Consider the following 17,517-nt stretch of genomic DNA (forward strand, 5'->3'; position numbering starts at 1 on the left):
GGCTGCTGATTCCGCGGAGCCAAGGCAACTTGGAACGCTTGTTTTTCAGTTTCTCAAACATCCCAGGGGCTGGAGTGATGACAATCATTATAAACACAATTCCACTTCTCCTGGCAATGCTTTATTGTTTTGGAGCATAGGCCATAGAGCTTTCTCTGGGAGGGCTACTTGCTGATCTAGTCCTTAGAAAAATGAAGTGTTTGGTGGCAAGGAGAAATGAAATATTTTGGAAAAATTTGCCCTGGAGTGTCTAATAGTAAGCCTTTCTGCTGGCTTCAGCACCAACGTAAAAACGAAGGGTCTAAGCTAGCAGAGGATATTAACCTGTGATACCAGAGGCCCTGCCCAGGGAGAATGGGCAGGGCAGCTGCTGCTCTGGAGAAGTCTAGATGTCAGTCTCATTTCAGAGGCTCTTCGTGTCCACATGTCAGTGGCATTTTTGGCTAGAGTAGGTGCTCAGATTCTTGAATTCGAGGTTCTTCATCCACAAAGAGAAAATAGCTCATATACAAGGAAAAGAAAGAACTTGACAAACTCGGGTACAGGACCTTAGCAGCAGTTTGACTCTGAAATTTCTCCTGCTTACAGATCAGGAGAAGCTATTGGCCTTTTTTCTCAGAAAGGACATGTGGATTTGGGGAAAGGAAGAAAGAGAGAGAGAAAAGGGGAAGGGAAAGGGAAATGGAAGAGAAAATCCAGTCCTTCATCAACAGCCTTGTCTTGCTCTGGGAAGTGCTGAGCAGAGCTGAGAGCTATGCAGCCATATTCTCTTGAAATTCACGGAACACAAGGAATGGTATTCTAAACTCTGCAGCTGTACCAGCTAAAAATGATCCCCATGCTAAGGGTGAAGTGACCAGGGAAGCAACTCCAAAAACTAATTCTTCTTGACTTCTGAGGCTCCACTAGAGAGCCCTCATCTCCTCTGAAGTGATCTCGCTGTTGTAGGATGGGCTAGGATGACTCACCCCTTTAAATGTATGTTAAAGACCAGCTACTGTATTTCCATATTCTGGGTTCATTTTTGTAATGATTTTGAGACTGAGAATGAACAATACCACATGTGATGTTTTGGTTGCAAATACTAAAGACACTAGATAATAATAAACAGCTGGGGATACAGCTGCCACATGCTGCAGTCCTAAGGCAGCTGTGGAAGTCAACATCTGCTTTTAAACCCATGAACAACTTCAAATCCCTGAGAGATAATCTGAGAAAACAGACTCCAGAGAGCTTAGTAAATTGATCATGGCATTTTTTTATTGTCACAAATGAATATTTGTTAAATAAAATTAGATGAGGTGAGGGACACAGTAAGACCAGTAGTTCTCCTTTAGACCTCCATCCAGTTTTCAGAAGTAAAAAACAAAACAGAACACAAAACATCCAGAATATAGTGCTCAAGAAATGTAAGACAATTAGAATGTTTTAGGAAAGTTAGAGGTGCTGTGTAAAGTCATTTAATGAGCATCTAATCTTAGACCAGTTTATCTGCAGTAGACTGTAAATCTGACTCTGACTCATTTAACACTTACAGGCTTCTCTTTCAGTTTGATTCAAGGTGAGAGAACAGAGCAATGAAAACTTCTGCACATGGATGTTTCTCAATGTCTCTCGAGTGACACCAGAGATAGCCATGAAGATGTCAGCTGTAGAAGAACCTTCCAGAACCTCTCTAAAACTTTCCAGGCATATAGAAATGGTCCTGTAAGTCATGGACAAGTTTACACTAGAAACATCACACCCCTTGAATTATTCTTGAGGAAATATAATCAAAGTGTAGCCCGACTGTGGTTGTGGTTGTGTTCGGCATGGCGTTAATGATGCCCAACGGGAGAGTCTCTTTTTGTCCGATCTGCTACTTTCGTGTTCATTGGGCAAAGAGTAGGGTTTTGGGGTGGTCGCGGTGGTGAGCATACTATTTGGTTTTGCATGTAAGTGAAGTCATTGTCAGACAACTTCTTGTGGGTAAAAAGTTAATGTGTCTACAGACTAAAATAGTGTTTAAGAATTTAGTGAGAGAAAATGAAAAGTTTTCATTAATCTCTAAAAAGGACATTGCCCTTCTGTGTTTCATTTTGTTTTCAGTTATTGATTGCCACATCAATTCAGGTCCTGATTTATGAATACAAAGTTTCTTAAATTTTTTGTTGATGGATGAATGAGTTATCATTGCTATCAATAGTCCCAAGAACCATGCACCCATTCATGGATCTTCTGCCATTGGGAATAGTCACCTACATTACAGCATAGTGGGCAAGGCCTACAAGGGTGGGTCTTGCCATCTGATGATTCTGATTACCCCATTCTGATGGGGGTAGAGTCTCAAGGTAGGATGTAAATCTGACTTCAGAATATTGCACCATGTCCAGGGATTGAGGCCATTGCTGCTTGCCACCGTCACCCCCATGTCCAGGAAAAGCACAGTGAGAGTGGGCTATGAGGCTGGTGGCCCGTCTGCCAACCCTGACTGTACCCTGAGCTTTGTGTTATTCAGACAGTGATACCTAAAGCAGAATGAAAGACAGTGACTGTCAGAGAATGGATAGGAAGAGATGGAATAAGAGTCAATCGGAAGAGACGAGGAGATGTATCAGGAAACAAATACAAAGACATTCAGAATTGGGCTCAACTGAGCAGCAGAGATGCTAACTAAAATAAAAAGAGACAAACAGAGTGACCACCTCAAAAAGAGCACCTAATGTCAGAATGAGAAAGACTGAACAAAAAAACATTTATCAGAGTTTGAATATGAAAGAAGTAGAGAGCGCAGTATAATCAGGGAAAGAGAAAAAGACTGGCAGTTATTAATGCTGTGAGCCTGAGAACATCAGGATATCAAGTAGTATTTTTCTTTGATAATTACTGTCTTTTCCTTTCATCCTAGTATTTCTGGAAAAAGATTATGCAGCTTGTGCTGCTAGGCAAAGTTCATTTGTTCAAGGATTTTAACTAAGTCCAGACCAGCTTTCATTATCATCAAATGACAATTTGTAAATATCCATTTCAGATTCAAATTTAGCCCAATGAATTCTCATTTATACAAACATAAATATTCTAGCAGCTTTAACTTCCAGAACTCAGCTGCAAACCTAGGAAAATCCAGAAAGACACTAAGCTAGAGAGGAAGGAATCTTTATTAGAACTCAGGTACTTTCTTCCTAGCAGAGGCCTTCATCTATAAATCTCATTTAAGATAGAATTATAATGACCTAGCTCTCTCAAATTTTAGGCAATGACAGATAAGAAAGAACAAATTGCAAAGGGCAAGTTATGTTGGTAATGTAAAGCCTGAAATTGAGAGAGATGATGGGAAAACTTAGGACCAGAGGCAGAATTAGCAAAGCCCTGTACTCTTCAGTGTTGGTGCAGTCCTCGAAGCATGGTCTACAATCATGTAACTAAATCATTCCTCCCGTGTGATTTAGTTACATAAGTGTAGACATTTCAGAAGTTAAAGGAATTTTTTTAATTTTATCTAACGACTTCATTAGAATGTTTCAAGTGATTATCTAAAGGGAAGCTTAAGGCATTCTGCTTATGTCGTTTAAGAAAGATTTTAAATCGATATTGCTAAAAAGAAAGTTTTGGCACTTGAAGGGCTAAAATTCCATCATCTGAAGGTCAGTTTATTTGGAGTGCTGAATTCTCTGATGATGCTAAGTAATTTTCACCTTAGGGTAGACAGGCATGGGTGGTGGTGCTACCTCTTTCAGTAGGATGACTTTCTCTGCATTGGCTTGGTTTCTCTGTTCAAAAGACAAGGAGTGAACTGTTGCGACTGGCAACATTTCTGTGGGCCCCCTTCATGGTGATCTTCTGTATTAGACCAGCCTTCAGAGAAGAAAAGTCAAGGCATATAGGCCTTAAAAATGCTGAGTTCTAACTGATTCTCCTGAGTAGCTTTGGGATAAGTAGAGAAGTATATCCCTGACTGATACTATCTTTATTTGGGTATAGCTCTAGTTTCTTTATGTTCTCCTACAGAACCTTTGGAAAAGATAGTCTGTTCTCCGCCTCCCCACCCTATGCCAGACCTCTATGATGTCTCCTGAAGCTCTATTCTTACACTTGAGTATTTGTGGAAATTGCTCCATGCTGAAACATATCTTAGACTTTTGCAAGTTACTAGGCAAACTATGCTGCCTCTGGAAGCATCTTGAAGACCCACTCCAGGCCTGCCTTCTACTTCAGATCACACATGACAAGCATCAACTTTGTTTATCAGGGAGCTACAAAAGGCAAAGAGCACCGAGGTTACTTATTTTATGCCTGCTACTCTGAGCTGGAGATAGGTGTTTTGTTGCCAGCCTCATTCAATGGAGTAGAAAATGCAGAAATTTTGGACTACTGTGTGTGCTGGTCCCTGTTCCACGGTCCTGGTGTGGGCCAGTCTCTCAGAGAGACACCCTGGGGCTGGAGGACCGCATCAAGTCACGCCTCAGGGCCTGGAAGAGACTAAGGAGGGACTGGGCCCAGATGTCCTTCTGATGCCCTTGGGACAGGGCTGTGCGGTAGGCTGTGTAGGCCAGGGTCAGCACTGTCCTCTCAAAGTCTTCCTTTTTGAGGATACCGGGGTAGCTGGAGAGGCTGGCACTCAGCCTGCGGATGTCAGGGATGTGCTTGGGGATAACATCATTGCAGATGGTGCGGAAGTCAGAGGCCTTCCGCAGGGAGGCGAGCTCCTCGTCCTTGATGGAGATCTTCAGGTCAGGGCCGATCTCAAGTTCAGCTAGGAGGAACTGTGAAAAACATGGGATGTGAAAGACATGAGGCTGCGCATTGTTGGGGACACGATTATATTCATAATTACAAGCATTTATTTAGGAAGGCAGCTGTGGAAAGAGCTTGGGAATCAAAGAGACCTGGTCTCCAGTGCTGACTTTCCCCCTTACTGTGTAAACTTGGATGAGTTTAACATTTCTGAGCCTCACTTTCTACCTCTGTAAAATGATTAGTAACATCCATGTCAGTGATATTGTGAGAAGTAAATAGGATAAATACGGACAGCTGCTAATACGGTATCTGGTATGAAGCCCCTATATAGTTGACCAATTATTGTTTCTGGTGTCTAATCCTGTCCTCTCTTTTTCCCTCCTAACCACCAAAGATCTTCTGAAACATGAACTACTTATTTTAGATAATTATTAAGCAGAGACTGAGAATATGAAAGGTGCTGAAAATTGTGCTCGGCATCAAAGTGATAACTTGTCTCTCAGTTGTTCTCCAAGAGTAGGGATGGAATCTGTGGCCTGCACTGTTGTATCTCCTGCACAGTCAGACCCATAGAAGGAACCCAGTAAATACCTTTTTGATGGAATGACTCAGAATTCTAACTCGTCTCTCTGCTTCCATCTTCCTCCCACTTTAATCCACCCTCCTGTCTTCTGTTATCTTTCTAAGACACAGATCTTTTCATACTATGTCTACATTCAAGATATGGTGAAGGCTATACAATTTCTAGTCTGCTCAACGGGATTCAAAATTCCTTTCCTGTGGCTCAACTGCTTGACTTGGCTACAGCAGATTGTCTTTTTCTTGTTCAGTCAGTTCTGGTGCTGGGGGTCAGAAGATGTCAAAGCTGGGGGAGGGGGAGGGGAGATTTAAGAGGTCGTTATCAATTCTCCTCCTTTAACAGCTGGGGGATGCGGTTCCAGAGAGAGTGGGTGGCTTATGCAAGGTTGTGAAGTTGGTGGGTAGCAGAGCCAGGACTAAAACTCAGCTCTTGAACCTGGGCTCTTACCACCGCACCAAACCAAGTGGTCTCAGGAAGCTGACTTTGTGGTTTGGGGAAGCAGTGGGGTCTCAGTGATAGAGCTGTGAGAGTCGATGAAGACAGCCTGAGGGTTGACCCAAGCGGGAAAGATGGAGATAGCTTTACTGTTGCAGTGTGCAGCAGCGTGGAGCCACAGTTCACTCAGTCAGCCAGCTTGGCTTTGCCTGCACCCTCCTCTTTTTAAAGAGTCCTGTTTCAGAGCCCTTGCTTAGGCAGATTGCTGCACTCTGATGCCTGGTTGTCAATAGTGGATCTATGGCCCAAGCTTAAATCTCTAATTTTGCCTCAAGTGAACGCCGATGCCATTTCCCCCTGTTTTGGCACGTGGGAAGGGAGATGAGGTAAGAGGATGGGCAGGATTATATGACCTCCATAAATAAGTCCAGGCCCTTCTCTATGGAAGCAGAAGCACTCATTTTTAGGGTTCTGTGTCACTTCTTTTTCTCAAAAACAGATAAGGGAGATTCATTGCCTTTTGGGTGACTTAAATTGATCCCACTTCCTCTGCCTACCTCATAGAGAAGTTCTACTTCCTCCAGGGAATTCTGCAGTATTGGATTCAATGGCATGGATGAGGATCTCTTTGGCCGATTGGCAGCAGGAAACAGCACAGCTGAAAGAAATGAAAAAGTAAGCTTGCCAGGCTTCTGAATGTGTGCTGGCCTTCTTCCTCAGGTTAGCCAGCTAGTTTTGAAAAATGACTAACTTTGAAATGGTCATGGACATGAAGGAAGGAAAGGTGACAGAATTCTCTGGAGTATTCCAGAAAGCTCTCAGGCCTGTCAAATGTTAATTTTCAGACCAGTGGCTTCAATCCTGGCTGCTCATCAGAATCATCTGATTAAGTTTTGAAAAATGTATCTGCCTGGGTCCCACCCTTAGGGAATCTGTATTAAAACAAAACAAAACAGATGTAAACAAACAAAAAACTCACCCCCCCCAATTGAGTTCTCTAACAATACTATTTCCTAATAGTACTCCTCATTTTAGCACTTTGTCATAATGAAGTTCTGGTTTATAGCTATCTACAACCCTTTTAGTCAGCATATCATACCTCTAGCTACTCTAGTTATCCAAAACATAGAAACCAAGAATCTGGACACAAGTGACAAAGTAAGGGAAGTTGTCACAAAACCTTAACACTGCCTTCTAGGGGAGCATGCAGTCAACCTCAAGGCTTCCCACAATGGCCAATTGATTTAGAAATGCATCTAATATAAAGCCAATAACTTGACAGTGTTGTTCCTCAGTAATTGCATTTAGAAGTGGTAGCTTGAGGAAGGTGGGTGGATGGCTAGAGGTACAGCAAAGCAAGAATTATGAATTGATTACACATGAGGGAGAGGGAAATATATGACAAAGGGTAGGAATAATCATTACAAATAGCAATTTTCTTGGGCCATAGCAGGCTATGAGCAAACAGCCCCACCTACCCCAGTAGTCTATTGAGGCACTGTGCAGGAATGATTGGCAGACCTGCTGCCAGCTGATGAGAAAGGGTACCACTTCTCCAAGAAACTTGACTGGGCTCTACTGGAAAATTGTGAAAATAGCTATAAAAATCTATGATGACTATAAGGTAAGAGGTGTCCTGGCATTGTGGAAAGCACAAATTGCATAACCATAAAAAGACAGCTCCACTAGTTGGTGATAATGGTGCTCCTGAGTCATCACAGAGAGGTCAGTTATGTTCAGTGTTCTCTGTGAAAGAAGGCAGGGGACTGTATAAAGAATTTTAGAGGGATTCATCAGAAGGGGTAAAAATGAAAAGTCTTTAAGGAAATTTTCTGAAAAAGCTCACTGGTAGAGATCCCCCACTTGCCAGCAAAAGCTGGTGGAATGCAGTATTGATACACTATCACCATGTCAGTACAAAACTCATATATTAATACATGGTCTTCTCATCAATACTGCAAATTCCTCAGGGACTAGAACATATGATTCTATATCCCTAGGGCAGCCTGGCAGTCTTCCAATGTGTCCTCTAGAAGGAGCTGTTGGCTGACAAAAGCTCTGCACTGAAGGAGGACTTGACTGGCAGAGTGGTCTGTTCTGCTTCTCTGATTGATTTTTTTGAGTAAACAGTTATGAACTCCAGAGCAATATTTCTTAGCCCAGTATTTTAGAAGAACTAGTTTTCTTTGCCAGGAAAGACCTTGTTTCCATGTAGATTTTAGAACTCGAGGAGGCCTTTCCCTCTGTTCATTCATTGTCTCTGCCTATAGTTTCAGGTGGAGCTCAGGAGTATGAAATATTTCCTATGCCACTGGTTTTGCCACCTTGACTGCACATTAGAATTACCCAAGGAGTTTTCAAAAATATGGATGCCTGGATCCTAGCTCCAGAAATTCTGATTAAATTTGCCTAGGATACAACTGGAGCGTTAAGACTTTTAGAAGCTAGCTAGATGCTTCTAAGTGGTGGCCAAGGCTGAAGACCACTGTCTTACTCAAAGAAAGAATGGGCAGCTAAGGTCGGCACACCATTGGGTTTTCCAGATCCACAGCCAAGTAAAAATGCCCTTCTACCATGAAACAATTCAAAGTTCACTCCCATCTGATGGACTCTTACAGGGTCCTCTGAAGAGATTGAGAGCACCATGTTCTCAAAGGTAACCAGTGGAGACATGAAGATGGAGTACACTGTGCTTCTACTTTCTCCTAAGTGGGAGATGAATCCAGGGCCAAAACTGGTCCTAGATCAAGGTGTGGCCTATTTCTGCGTACACTTCTTCCCAACATGTTTTGAATAGATGAAACCCCTTCTCAGGAGGATCTGAGAGAGATTTAATTCTTTAATTCTCCCAGAATTTCTTTCTTATAGAGAAATCAAAGTTATTATCTCCTAAAATTTTTTATCCCCCAGTAGGTGAAGGGAGTAGGGAAGGAACGTCATGGGCACAGAGTCCTTTCTGCTCCCTGCACTTTGAGTAACTGGAGCTGCTTCCTGAGGGTGGAATGTGGCTTTCCAGAGCCAGGACTTGGACCTTCTCCCAATTGTTTCCCTGTGAATAGCAACTTACCTTTAATAGGTACACTCCAGGCAAACCTCTAATTCTGAAGAATTGAGAAGGAAAAGCTTTCTGATTCAAAGCTGAGTTTAATAGTGGAAACTATTTTGTTTCCAACAGCCCTTGTTCTCATATTGTTTCAAATAATAACACAGTTTGGGGAAGATTGTTAGAAATACCTTCAGTCACTAGATGAAGGGAGCCATTATTGCTTCAGAAATTATGTGTGGGGAGCACAGGAATCTAAAAAGATGGACCACTCCCGTCTGTGTCTTACTTTCACTGCACCACAACCCCCTCACATATGTTTCATTGCCTTGCCCTGTGCTTTGTGAAAGGGGGCTTTTATTCCAGCCTCAGCTATGGAAGTGCAGCTAGCTCTTGGGGCAGACATCTTAGTGGCTCAACAGTGGCCTAGATCTGACTCCCTGTGAATTGGACAAACCTAAAAAGGATTAACTCATGTCATTGGAGATGCTGGAGGTGGTGGGTGAGATATAAGCTCTATTTAGTCACTCATAAAACATTCAGGTAAAAAATAAAATGCACAGTCAATTCCCGATATTCTTGTATATTATGATGAAGGCTGAATCCCATCAGAAATGCAAATGGATGAAAGACGGGCTGACTGGCTTTGAGATTTATATGTTTAACGCTTTAAACTAGACTTGCTCCTACAACATTAAAAAAACAGCTCTGTCTCTCCCAGGAAGTCTTTCCTGGTAACCCTACCATATACCTTTCCTTTTTTCTTTGCCTTCTCTATCTCCTTATACTTTCTGCATTCATTCTACACATTTCACATCTTACTGTATATCATCCTGAAGACATTCATCAGGGTTGCTAGCTCCTGGGAGAGAGGGAATGGATTTATGCTTCCCTGCTTGACCTTGAGCCTGGCATAATGCTGGGCTCAGAGTGCAGGCTCAATATATATTTCAGAAGGATTTTTAAAACAAACCAGTGTTACAAAACCAAACCAAACCCTGGAGCTTCTTCAAATTTTGCTCTTCCTTTCTTCCTCTCCCTTCTGTCCCATCTACCAAATGTGTGGAGGTTGTTTTAAGTTCAGTTCCCTCATCACTGTGAGCCATCAGTAAACTTTTTTAGGCAACAAAGTCCTTACGAGGCAGGTAGGAAGGAGATCTGAATGGACATCCATTGGGTTGGGGCTGTGCCACCTTCTCGGGGAGGGGAACAAGAGAGGGGTAGGAAGATCCACCTCCAACCGGGTGCCACTTGAGTGATGAGCCTTGGACAAGAAGGTTGTGGGACATTTTTGTCAGAATCACTCCGACTTCTACCTTTCACTTGGTATAAAGCTGGGAAAATTTGTCTTCTTTCTTCTCCACTCAGAGCTTCACACCCAGCCCACTGTCCAGCTGTTCCTTCAGGATGTGGATGTGTCCACAAGGGGCATTCTGTGTGTCTGACCTGGAGATAGCCTGAGCATGAAAGTCTGCTACACGGGGTAGCTTTGAGGCAGGGAAAAGGAAAGCTACTGTCCTCCTCCCCTGACCTCCCTAGACAAACAAGCAATCCGGGAAAACTGAGTGTCTATCAGATTTTGGACCAACTAGCACAGAGCAAGTGATTCACTTGCCACATGTACTAGGCTAGTCCAGGAAATGGATCCAGAGAGTCATCATTCATGTGATCTGGTATGTTCTGTCCATGTCTTCTGTTGAGAGACATATTTGGAACTCCAACCAAAGCTGTTAAAATGTGGAGCTCAGATGCAATAACAGCTATGGCTCATTGAGCACCTGCTCTGTGCCAATGTGCTTGGAACTTTACCTCTGGACCTTGTGAAGTAGGTACTACGATCCCATTTTGTAGATGAGGAAACTTGGGGGTGAGGCCACCCAGTTTGAAATAGGACTGGTGATAAAGTCCAAATTTTGCAGGCTCCAAAGCTCTCTATCATTCTGTAGGTGTATTTACCCAAGGTCTAGGCTTTCTTCAGTTCTGAATAACTACAGGAAGGGACTATGTAGTTAATCATGAATAAATTAATTTATTTGGTATAAAACATTTTCTCACACATTTTTAAATCTCTAACTTTGATTTATAATAATGTGATATGCAAATTGAAATAATTACAGCCCTTCTGATCACTCGCTTGCATATATCCTCAACTCCTTCGCTCCTTCTTGGTTCCTTTGTAATTTCTCAGCCAAAGCACAATCCTGGTAAAATCCAGTTCTTTACACATTCTACACCTGTGCCTGTGCCTCTGAACATAGTTGGAGTAGATTACTACTGTGTTAAGTGATCGCTTTAAATCCATCCTCATTTACTTCAAGCAGTCTGTAAAGGCTGATTAACAATTAACCACATTTCCCTTTTGTTTTCACACTCCCTTTTTTATTGGATGACTATTTCAGACCTTCTACTTTTTCTTTAATCTGTTATCTGCCTCTTATCCATGTACTCTGACTTCTCTTCTGCTGTTATTTCCATGATTGCATCTAAAACCAAATTTTCCACGAACACGTGAAGCCCTCTATAAAGATGTTACTACAGCAATTGAACTTTTTTCTTCTACATCATTAATTTTCTCCTCTCTACTGCATCTTTCACATCAGCATAAAACATGTTGCTACTTCTTCCATCTTAAAAAAAAAAGAAATCCCTCCTCTCAGCTACGGTCCTGTTTTTCTCCTTCCCTGTATAGCAAAACTCTAAAAAATATTCTTTTCTTTTGAACCCAGCGAGACTTTTGCCCACATCATTCCATGAAACTTCTTTTATGAAGGTCATTAATGACCCACATGTTGCTTATTACAATGTCAATTCTTAGGCTTCCTCTGATTTGATTGTTGGCAGCATGTGACAGTGTTGCACATTCCCTTATCTTTGAATCACTATCTTTACTTGTCTTCCAGGATACCACTGGATGCTCTTCATTCTCACCTACCTCTTCATACTGGGGTGCCCTGGCATCAGTCTTTGGCTTGCTTCTTTCTTCTAGCATATCTACTTCCATGCTAACTTTAAACTTTATATTTTCAGGCCTGACTTCTATATCCATATACCCAACCACCTTCCAGAATCCCCTTTTGGATTTGTATAGTTATCTCTCCTAATTCTCCCACACCCAACACACACGCAAATGCACACACACACACACACACACACACACACACACACACACACGCGCGCACGCACGCAGAGCATCTGCAGTCTTCCCTATTTTAATTAGCGATAATTCTATTCTCTCAATTGCCCACATCAAAATCCTTGTGGCCATCTTTTTCCCTTCTTTCACTTCCCGTATCCAATCATTCAACAAATCTTGTGGGTTCCCCCTTCAAAACATATCTGGAATTTGGCTCTCTTTCCACATCCTTGCTAAACCCCTGCTCCAACTCTTAGCATCTCTCCCTGCTTCCATTGTTGTTTTTTGCCCTTGTTCTAGACTTAACACACTAAGTAAAGCAATTCAGTAAAAACGTAGGTCAGACAATGTCACTCTTTTGCCCAAAACCGTAAATAGCTTTCCATCTTAGTGTAAAAGCCAAAGATCTTAAAAGGCTACTAGGTCCTACATGATTTGACCTTCTGCTACCTCTCTAAACTCATCCTCTCCTCTGGTGCATGCCACGCCAGCTACCTTGAGCACACCAGTCATGCTTCTCACAGTGCCTTTGCATTTCTTTTCCTTCTTCCTGGAATATTCTTCCCCCAGGTACTGCATGGCTGACTCCCTCATCTTTTTCAGGTCTTTAGTTACTTTCCTAATGAGACCCCCTCCTTTTAAATTATAAGCCTCTGTACTTCCTAGTCTCCATCCCTACTTTGTCTCTATAGAAGTTATCACCATCCAAAAGCCACATATATGTCATTGTTATTGTAAAAGCCACAATGTACATACATTCCATTTGTCCCCCTTTCTGGAATGTCAGCTCCACACAGGCATGGGATTTATCTGTCTTGTTCACTGTTCTATTCCCAGTGCTTAGCACTGTGCCCATTACTTTCTGTTGAATGAATGAACGATCCCATAGAAACACATTAACTACCCTTGCCACTAAACTCCATTCTTTTCAACAGTGCTTCACTAAATCCTTCTCTTTCTAATAGGGCAATTCTAGAATGTTCCTGGAACTATCATAAGGTAGCTGTTTACTCTTGCTTCTACTCAACTCTCTCCGTATCTCTGAGGCGTCCCTGTTCTAGCCTGGGAGAGGCTACTTTAAATTTATTTCAGAAAAGGCCACTGCCTATCTCTCCCACGTCTGTGTCCTTCTTGACTAGACATACAGCTGGAAGACGTCTCAAGTGGAGGAGCCTGTCTTTGCTTTGCAGCTTGACCTTCTTTTAACCTTTGTAAAATCTGGGATAAAAATCTTCTTCTTCCCTCTCCTCTCCCAAATATGTTCAATATAACAGAATAGTATTACGGGTAACCATGGTTTCCACTTAACCGTGCATGCTATTGGTCCCAGAGAATCTAGTTGGAAAGGATTCAAACTGCAGACCATATAAAGACTTATAGCCATATTTCTGATGAATCAGTTGAAACAACTCTATAGAAATGACAGTGGGTGTTGAAAGGAAAAGCCCTCATTTGGAAAAGGTCTTTTGCCAGATCCTCTGGCAAAAGTAAAAAGATCTTCACTCTTTTGCTCCCGAGCCAGGCCCTTGGAAGCACAGTGCTACTCTGAGCGAGTCAGGGTCTTGGCCCTGTATTTTAGGTTCCCCTGGGTGTGCATAGGGAAATGTAAGTGCTTCTGAAATGGCTGCTGTGAATTGGCTCCCCTTGGCCAGAATGTCCATCACACAGGGAGCCCGGGGCTGCTGGGAAGCAGGGGGTCCACTGAGGGGATGAACAAGGGATGAATGAGGACAGCGAGACTCGAATGTTAGGTGAACCTGGGGTCAAAATCCAGTTTCTACCCTTCCAGCAGGGAAGTCTGGGCCCATTTACCCCCCCCCCCCCAACCCCTCCACTCCTCCTAGTCCCATATTCCCCCCACCCAGCTCCAGTTTCCTTGCCCACAAATGGTCAGAACAAGACCTGCTTCATGGAGTTACCTTGGAGTAAATGAGGTGGCTAAGTACAACGGTGTGCTCAGTAAATGCTAGTTCAGTTAGTCAGTTGCTACTGAGCGCTGACTACAAGCTCTTCCCTTCATGGAACATTCATGAATGCAAACACACATACCTGAACACACACCTGAAAATTATATACATTCTACCAAATGACTGAAGGACCGTCCTTCCACTTATTAAACTGATTTAAAAAGAAATTATTTGTATGTATTTAACATAAACATAGGTAATATATTAATTAATATATAGTTGTTTTTTTCTAAAGGCTGGCTGGCCCTCCCCTCCTCCTCTGAAGTGGGGTTCTGGCAGGACCTGGTGCCAGGGTTTGGGTCGCGTGTGTGTGGTGACCTGGCTGCCCCGGGTTAGCTGAGCTGACCACAGATGACTCATTGGTCTTAGTCACAAATCTGGTAGGCCAGAATGGCTACTGGCGTGGAAAACCACCTTTTTACTTACCCTCATAGTAAAATCCTAGAGAGTGCTTTTTAGGGGAAGCCTGGGAGAATGGTAGAGAAAAGAATGATCTGAGAGCAGGGTATATCCTCTTTGGGTTTATTTCTGTATTTCTACATGTGGGAGCATGGACTGCGGGATGAAGGATGGAAAGTGGAAGGTCTTTCAGGGAAAGTCATGCTCAGACTGTTTCCAAAGGGAAATCTTGCCTCAGAGGTGGGGCTGGATCACTTTCTTCCCCCCTACATGAAGGATGAAGGTGAACGAACAATACATTTGGAAACTGTTATATTTATTTGGATGTGACTCTTATTGAAAAAAAAAAAAACATAGCAAGATGACAAGGATTGTGTACTCCTTTTATAATTGAAAAAAAATGTTATAAATGAAAGCAAACCCAATTATGTGGATGTCTTATGATGATGGTTGGAGCAATACCATATCATTCATTGACTGAACATTGTTTATATTTTGAATTTATTGGGAGCAAAACTTCCCCAATGATGAGGAGGTGGGATGAGAGCAGTTGTTCCCAGAATATTGTTATAGAACCCTCAGTTTGAGAACCTCAAACTTTCTTTAATGAAAAATTTTCATTTTTTTGTAAATGGCAAGTAATAGCTCATATTTATTTAATGCTTCATCATTTACAAAGCGTTTTTTAAAATTTTTGCATTTGAACTTCATAAGAATGCAAGGAGGTTGCGTTTGATTATTGTTACTGTTTTACTTGTTCTAAGTAAAGCTCAGAGAGGTTAAGAAACTTGCAAGATCACACAGCAGAACTGAGCTCTTTTGAGCTCAGTTACAGGGTAGCTCCTGTTTCAGTGATAGTGCTAACAAGCTGTATCACAAGCCACATCATCACATTTGGCTTTCTAACAGCTTGTGCATTAGGAAGAATGGATATTATCATCCCCCTTTTTAAGTAGGAAAATTAAGAAGTGCCCAAGTGTCACACAGGGGTTATACCATACACGATATAGTGTGGCAGTATTTTCAGTCTCTGTTTCCAAGGATGACCCCCAATGTTTGTCCACATTATGAGCAGGAAGGTATATGTGTGTGTGAATTGCTGTTTTAGACAACAGTCATTTCATAGCTCAGCTCAGAAGATTGCAAGGTCCCTGAACTCAGGCTTAAAATTAGGGACTAAAACACCAAATAAGTACTGTGACACTTGTTTTTTCCCACCTCAGGCCCATCTGCTCCTCACTGCTCTATTCCCACATTGGCTGCTCCTTCCTTCCCCGACTCTGTCCATCAGCACTAGGATATGCCATGATCTCAACTATTGTTCTATTTGGGAGCTCTAGAAACATCTACAGTCCTGGCTTGAAGGAAGCCCTCTCTTTCTCCAGTCCTTTCTGGGAGGAGACCTCAGTCGACTTTAGGCAATGGAAAGACGTCAGTTCAGATGGGCGTGGAGTGGTCAGCACTATTGCTTCCTCATTTCCTAACAGTGATGAATTCTACTCAGCTTGAGGTGCTGCCAGTGTCTGCCAAGCAGAGCCAGTCACAGGGGCATGGAGAAAAGCTTCCATCCCAGCTCGAAGGAGCTACATCTCCAGGGAAAGGAAATCAACAGTAAGGGAAAAGACCTTGCTGAGGGCTCTGCATTCCGTGGTGGATTGCAGAGGGCTGGGTGGGAGCAGCAGGCAGCAGGGCACACTGGATGTCTCACCTGCTGCTGGGACCACTCTGCCTCGCAGGAAGGACGTGCCCACTCCTGGTTGGTGGGCAGCATTAAAACCTCCATCCTGGGCTGCTCAGGCCAGGCCAGGCACCTCTTGCTTGGTTCCCCCAGGTTGCAGGCCCTTTACATCCCAGTACCCAGAGTGCCATCATTTTAAGCAGCAGATCTCAGCACCTGCTCTCCAGATGGTCTGCCCCAGCTGCAGTAGCCCATGTGGGGAATTATGGGGAGATACTTCATATTTTATAAAACAAAGAGGAGCATGCTGTGGCATGCCAGAAAGGGATGCCCTCTGGGTTCTCTACCATGACCAGTTTCCCTCATCTGCTTTGACATTTCTCTGTGTCATTCTTCCCAGTACCTGTTCCCAAGGCGAAACATGTCAAGAAGCAGAAAGCAATAGGCAGACAAATAAAAGGCGGGTGCAGAGCTTCTCTCTTTCTTCCCCCTACACGCTCCCACCCCCAAATTGCTAATTGTATTTAAGAAAGAATAATAAACATGAAACAAATAAATAAAAACCAACTCACCCCTGCTCCACCTGTGGGGCTCAGTGGCCTGAGCATTGTAATACAACAACAGAAGCAGCAACGTCTTCCAATGCATCGTTTCCTCCAAGGGGATTAAAAATTGAGTCTCAGACCCAGTGAGACCCTAATAGCCACAGATAAGCCTGGACTTTTTCTCGGTGAGACGATCTTGTCCCTATCACCCTTTCCTTTTCAGAAATGCAGAGATGCCCTCTCGCTCCTCCCAAAGGGTGGAGGCCCAAGGCTTCCTCCTGGGTGGGACTGTTGTGGGTACTTCTCTTGATCCAACTCCCTCAGAGATTGGGGAACTGGGCTTCCACAGACAGGCTCTGTTTTTTAGCACATCTGGAATGACTCACGGGGCATGTGATCTCCTTGGCAGTGGGGTGGATAAATATAATTTCTGTACTTGCGTTCCATGTGTTGGATGCACCCACTGGAATTTTTCTTTAACAAACAGATTCGCGGAACTTGTTAGAGAGCCTGGCTGCGAGCTGGCTGCTCTTTTCGTTCACACATACTACACCGGAGCCAGGGGCAAGGGCCCGAGGAAGCGTTGGGAGCCTTGCCTGGCAGACACCGGGTTGGTTTAGCCCAGAGTTACCTTCAGGACAGCAAAATCATTGTGGTGCCTGAGGCTGAATGCCATTCATGGCCCTCCCTGGAGCTGGACCTAGGAATACTGGTGCCCAGCACCAGCCCCGAGAGCCTTCCCCAGATTGTGGAAGGAGGGTGCGCGCAGGTTGTCCGGGGGCAGACATGACAAGGTGACGTGGTGCATAGGGACTGAGTGTGTGAACATGTGGAGGTAATGATCAAGGGCCTGTTGGCAATCCCCACCTCTGCACTCATGATGTCCCCTCTTCTGGGTGGTGCTTAGAGCTGGGACCAAACCACATTGATTCTCCTAAGCAAAATGGTTGTCGTCTTCCACCATCATTCAAAAGGGATTGCCAGGACACCTTGATTTTATCAATACCAATTCCTCACCCTC

General features: G+C 43.4%; 1 protein-coding gene and 1 long non-coding RNA gene across 2 annotated transcripts; one reads left to right on the forward strand and one right to left on the reverse strand.

Annotated features, from left to right (window-relative positions):
* The first annotated feature begins 30 nt into the window (after positions 1–30).
* LOC143667903 (uncharacterized) lies at positions 31–2,388 on the forward strand. Its single transcript, XR_013168204.1, has 3 exons — positions 31–256; positions 589–978; positions 1,538–2,388. It is a non-coding gene; the product is annotated as an uncharacterized LOC143667903 (long non-coding RNA).
* Positions 1,243–16,848, reverse strand: FAM180A (family with sequence similarity 180 member A). The gene is made up of 3 exons (XM_077142379.1): positions 16,524–16,848; positions 6,289–6,389; positions 1,243–4,742 (listed from the first exon to the last, which is right to left on the reverse strand). Exons 1-3 carry the CDS (start codon positions 16,597–16,599, stop codon positions 4,398–4,400), a joined length of 522 nt encoding a protein of 173 aa, XP_076998494.1. The 5' UTR covers positions 16,600–16,848; the 3' UTR covers positions 1,243–4,397.
* Positions 16,849–17,517: the final 669 nt, after the last annotated feature.

The sequence above is a fragment of the Tamandua tetradactyla genome, chromosome 1, assembly GCF_023851605.1.
Source record: "Tamandua tetradactyla isolate mTamTet1 chromosome 1, mTamTet1.pri, whole genome shotgun sequence".
NCBI classification, from domain to species: Eukaryota; Metazoa; Chordata; class Mammalia; order Pilosa; family Myrmecophagidae; genus Tamandua; species Tamandua tetradactyla.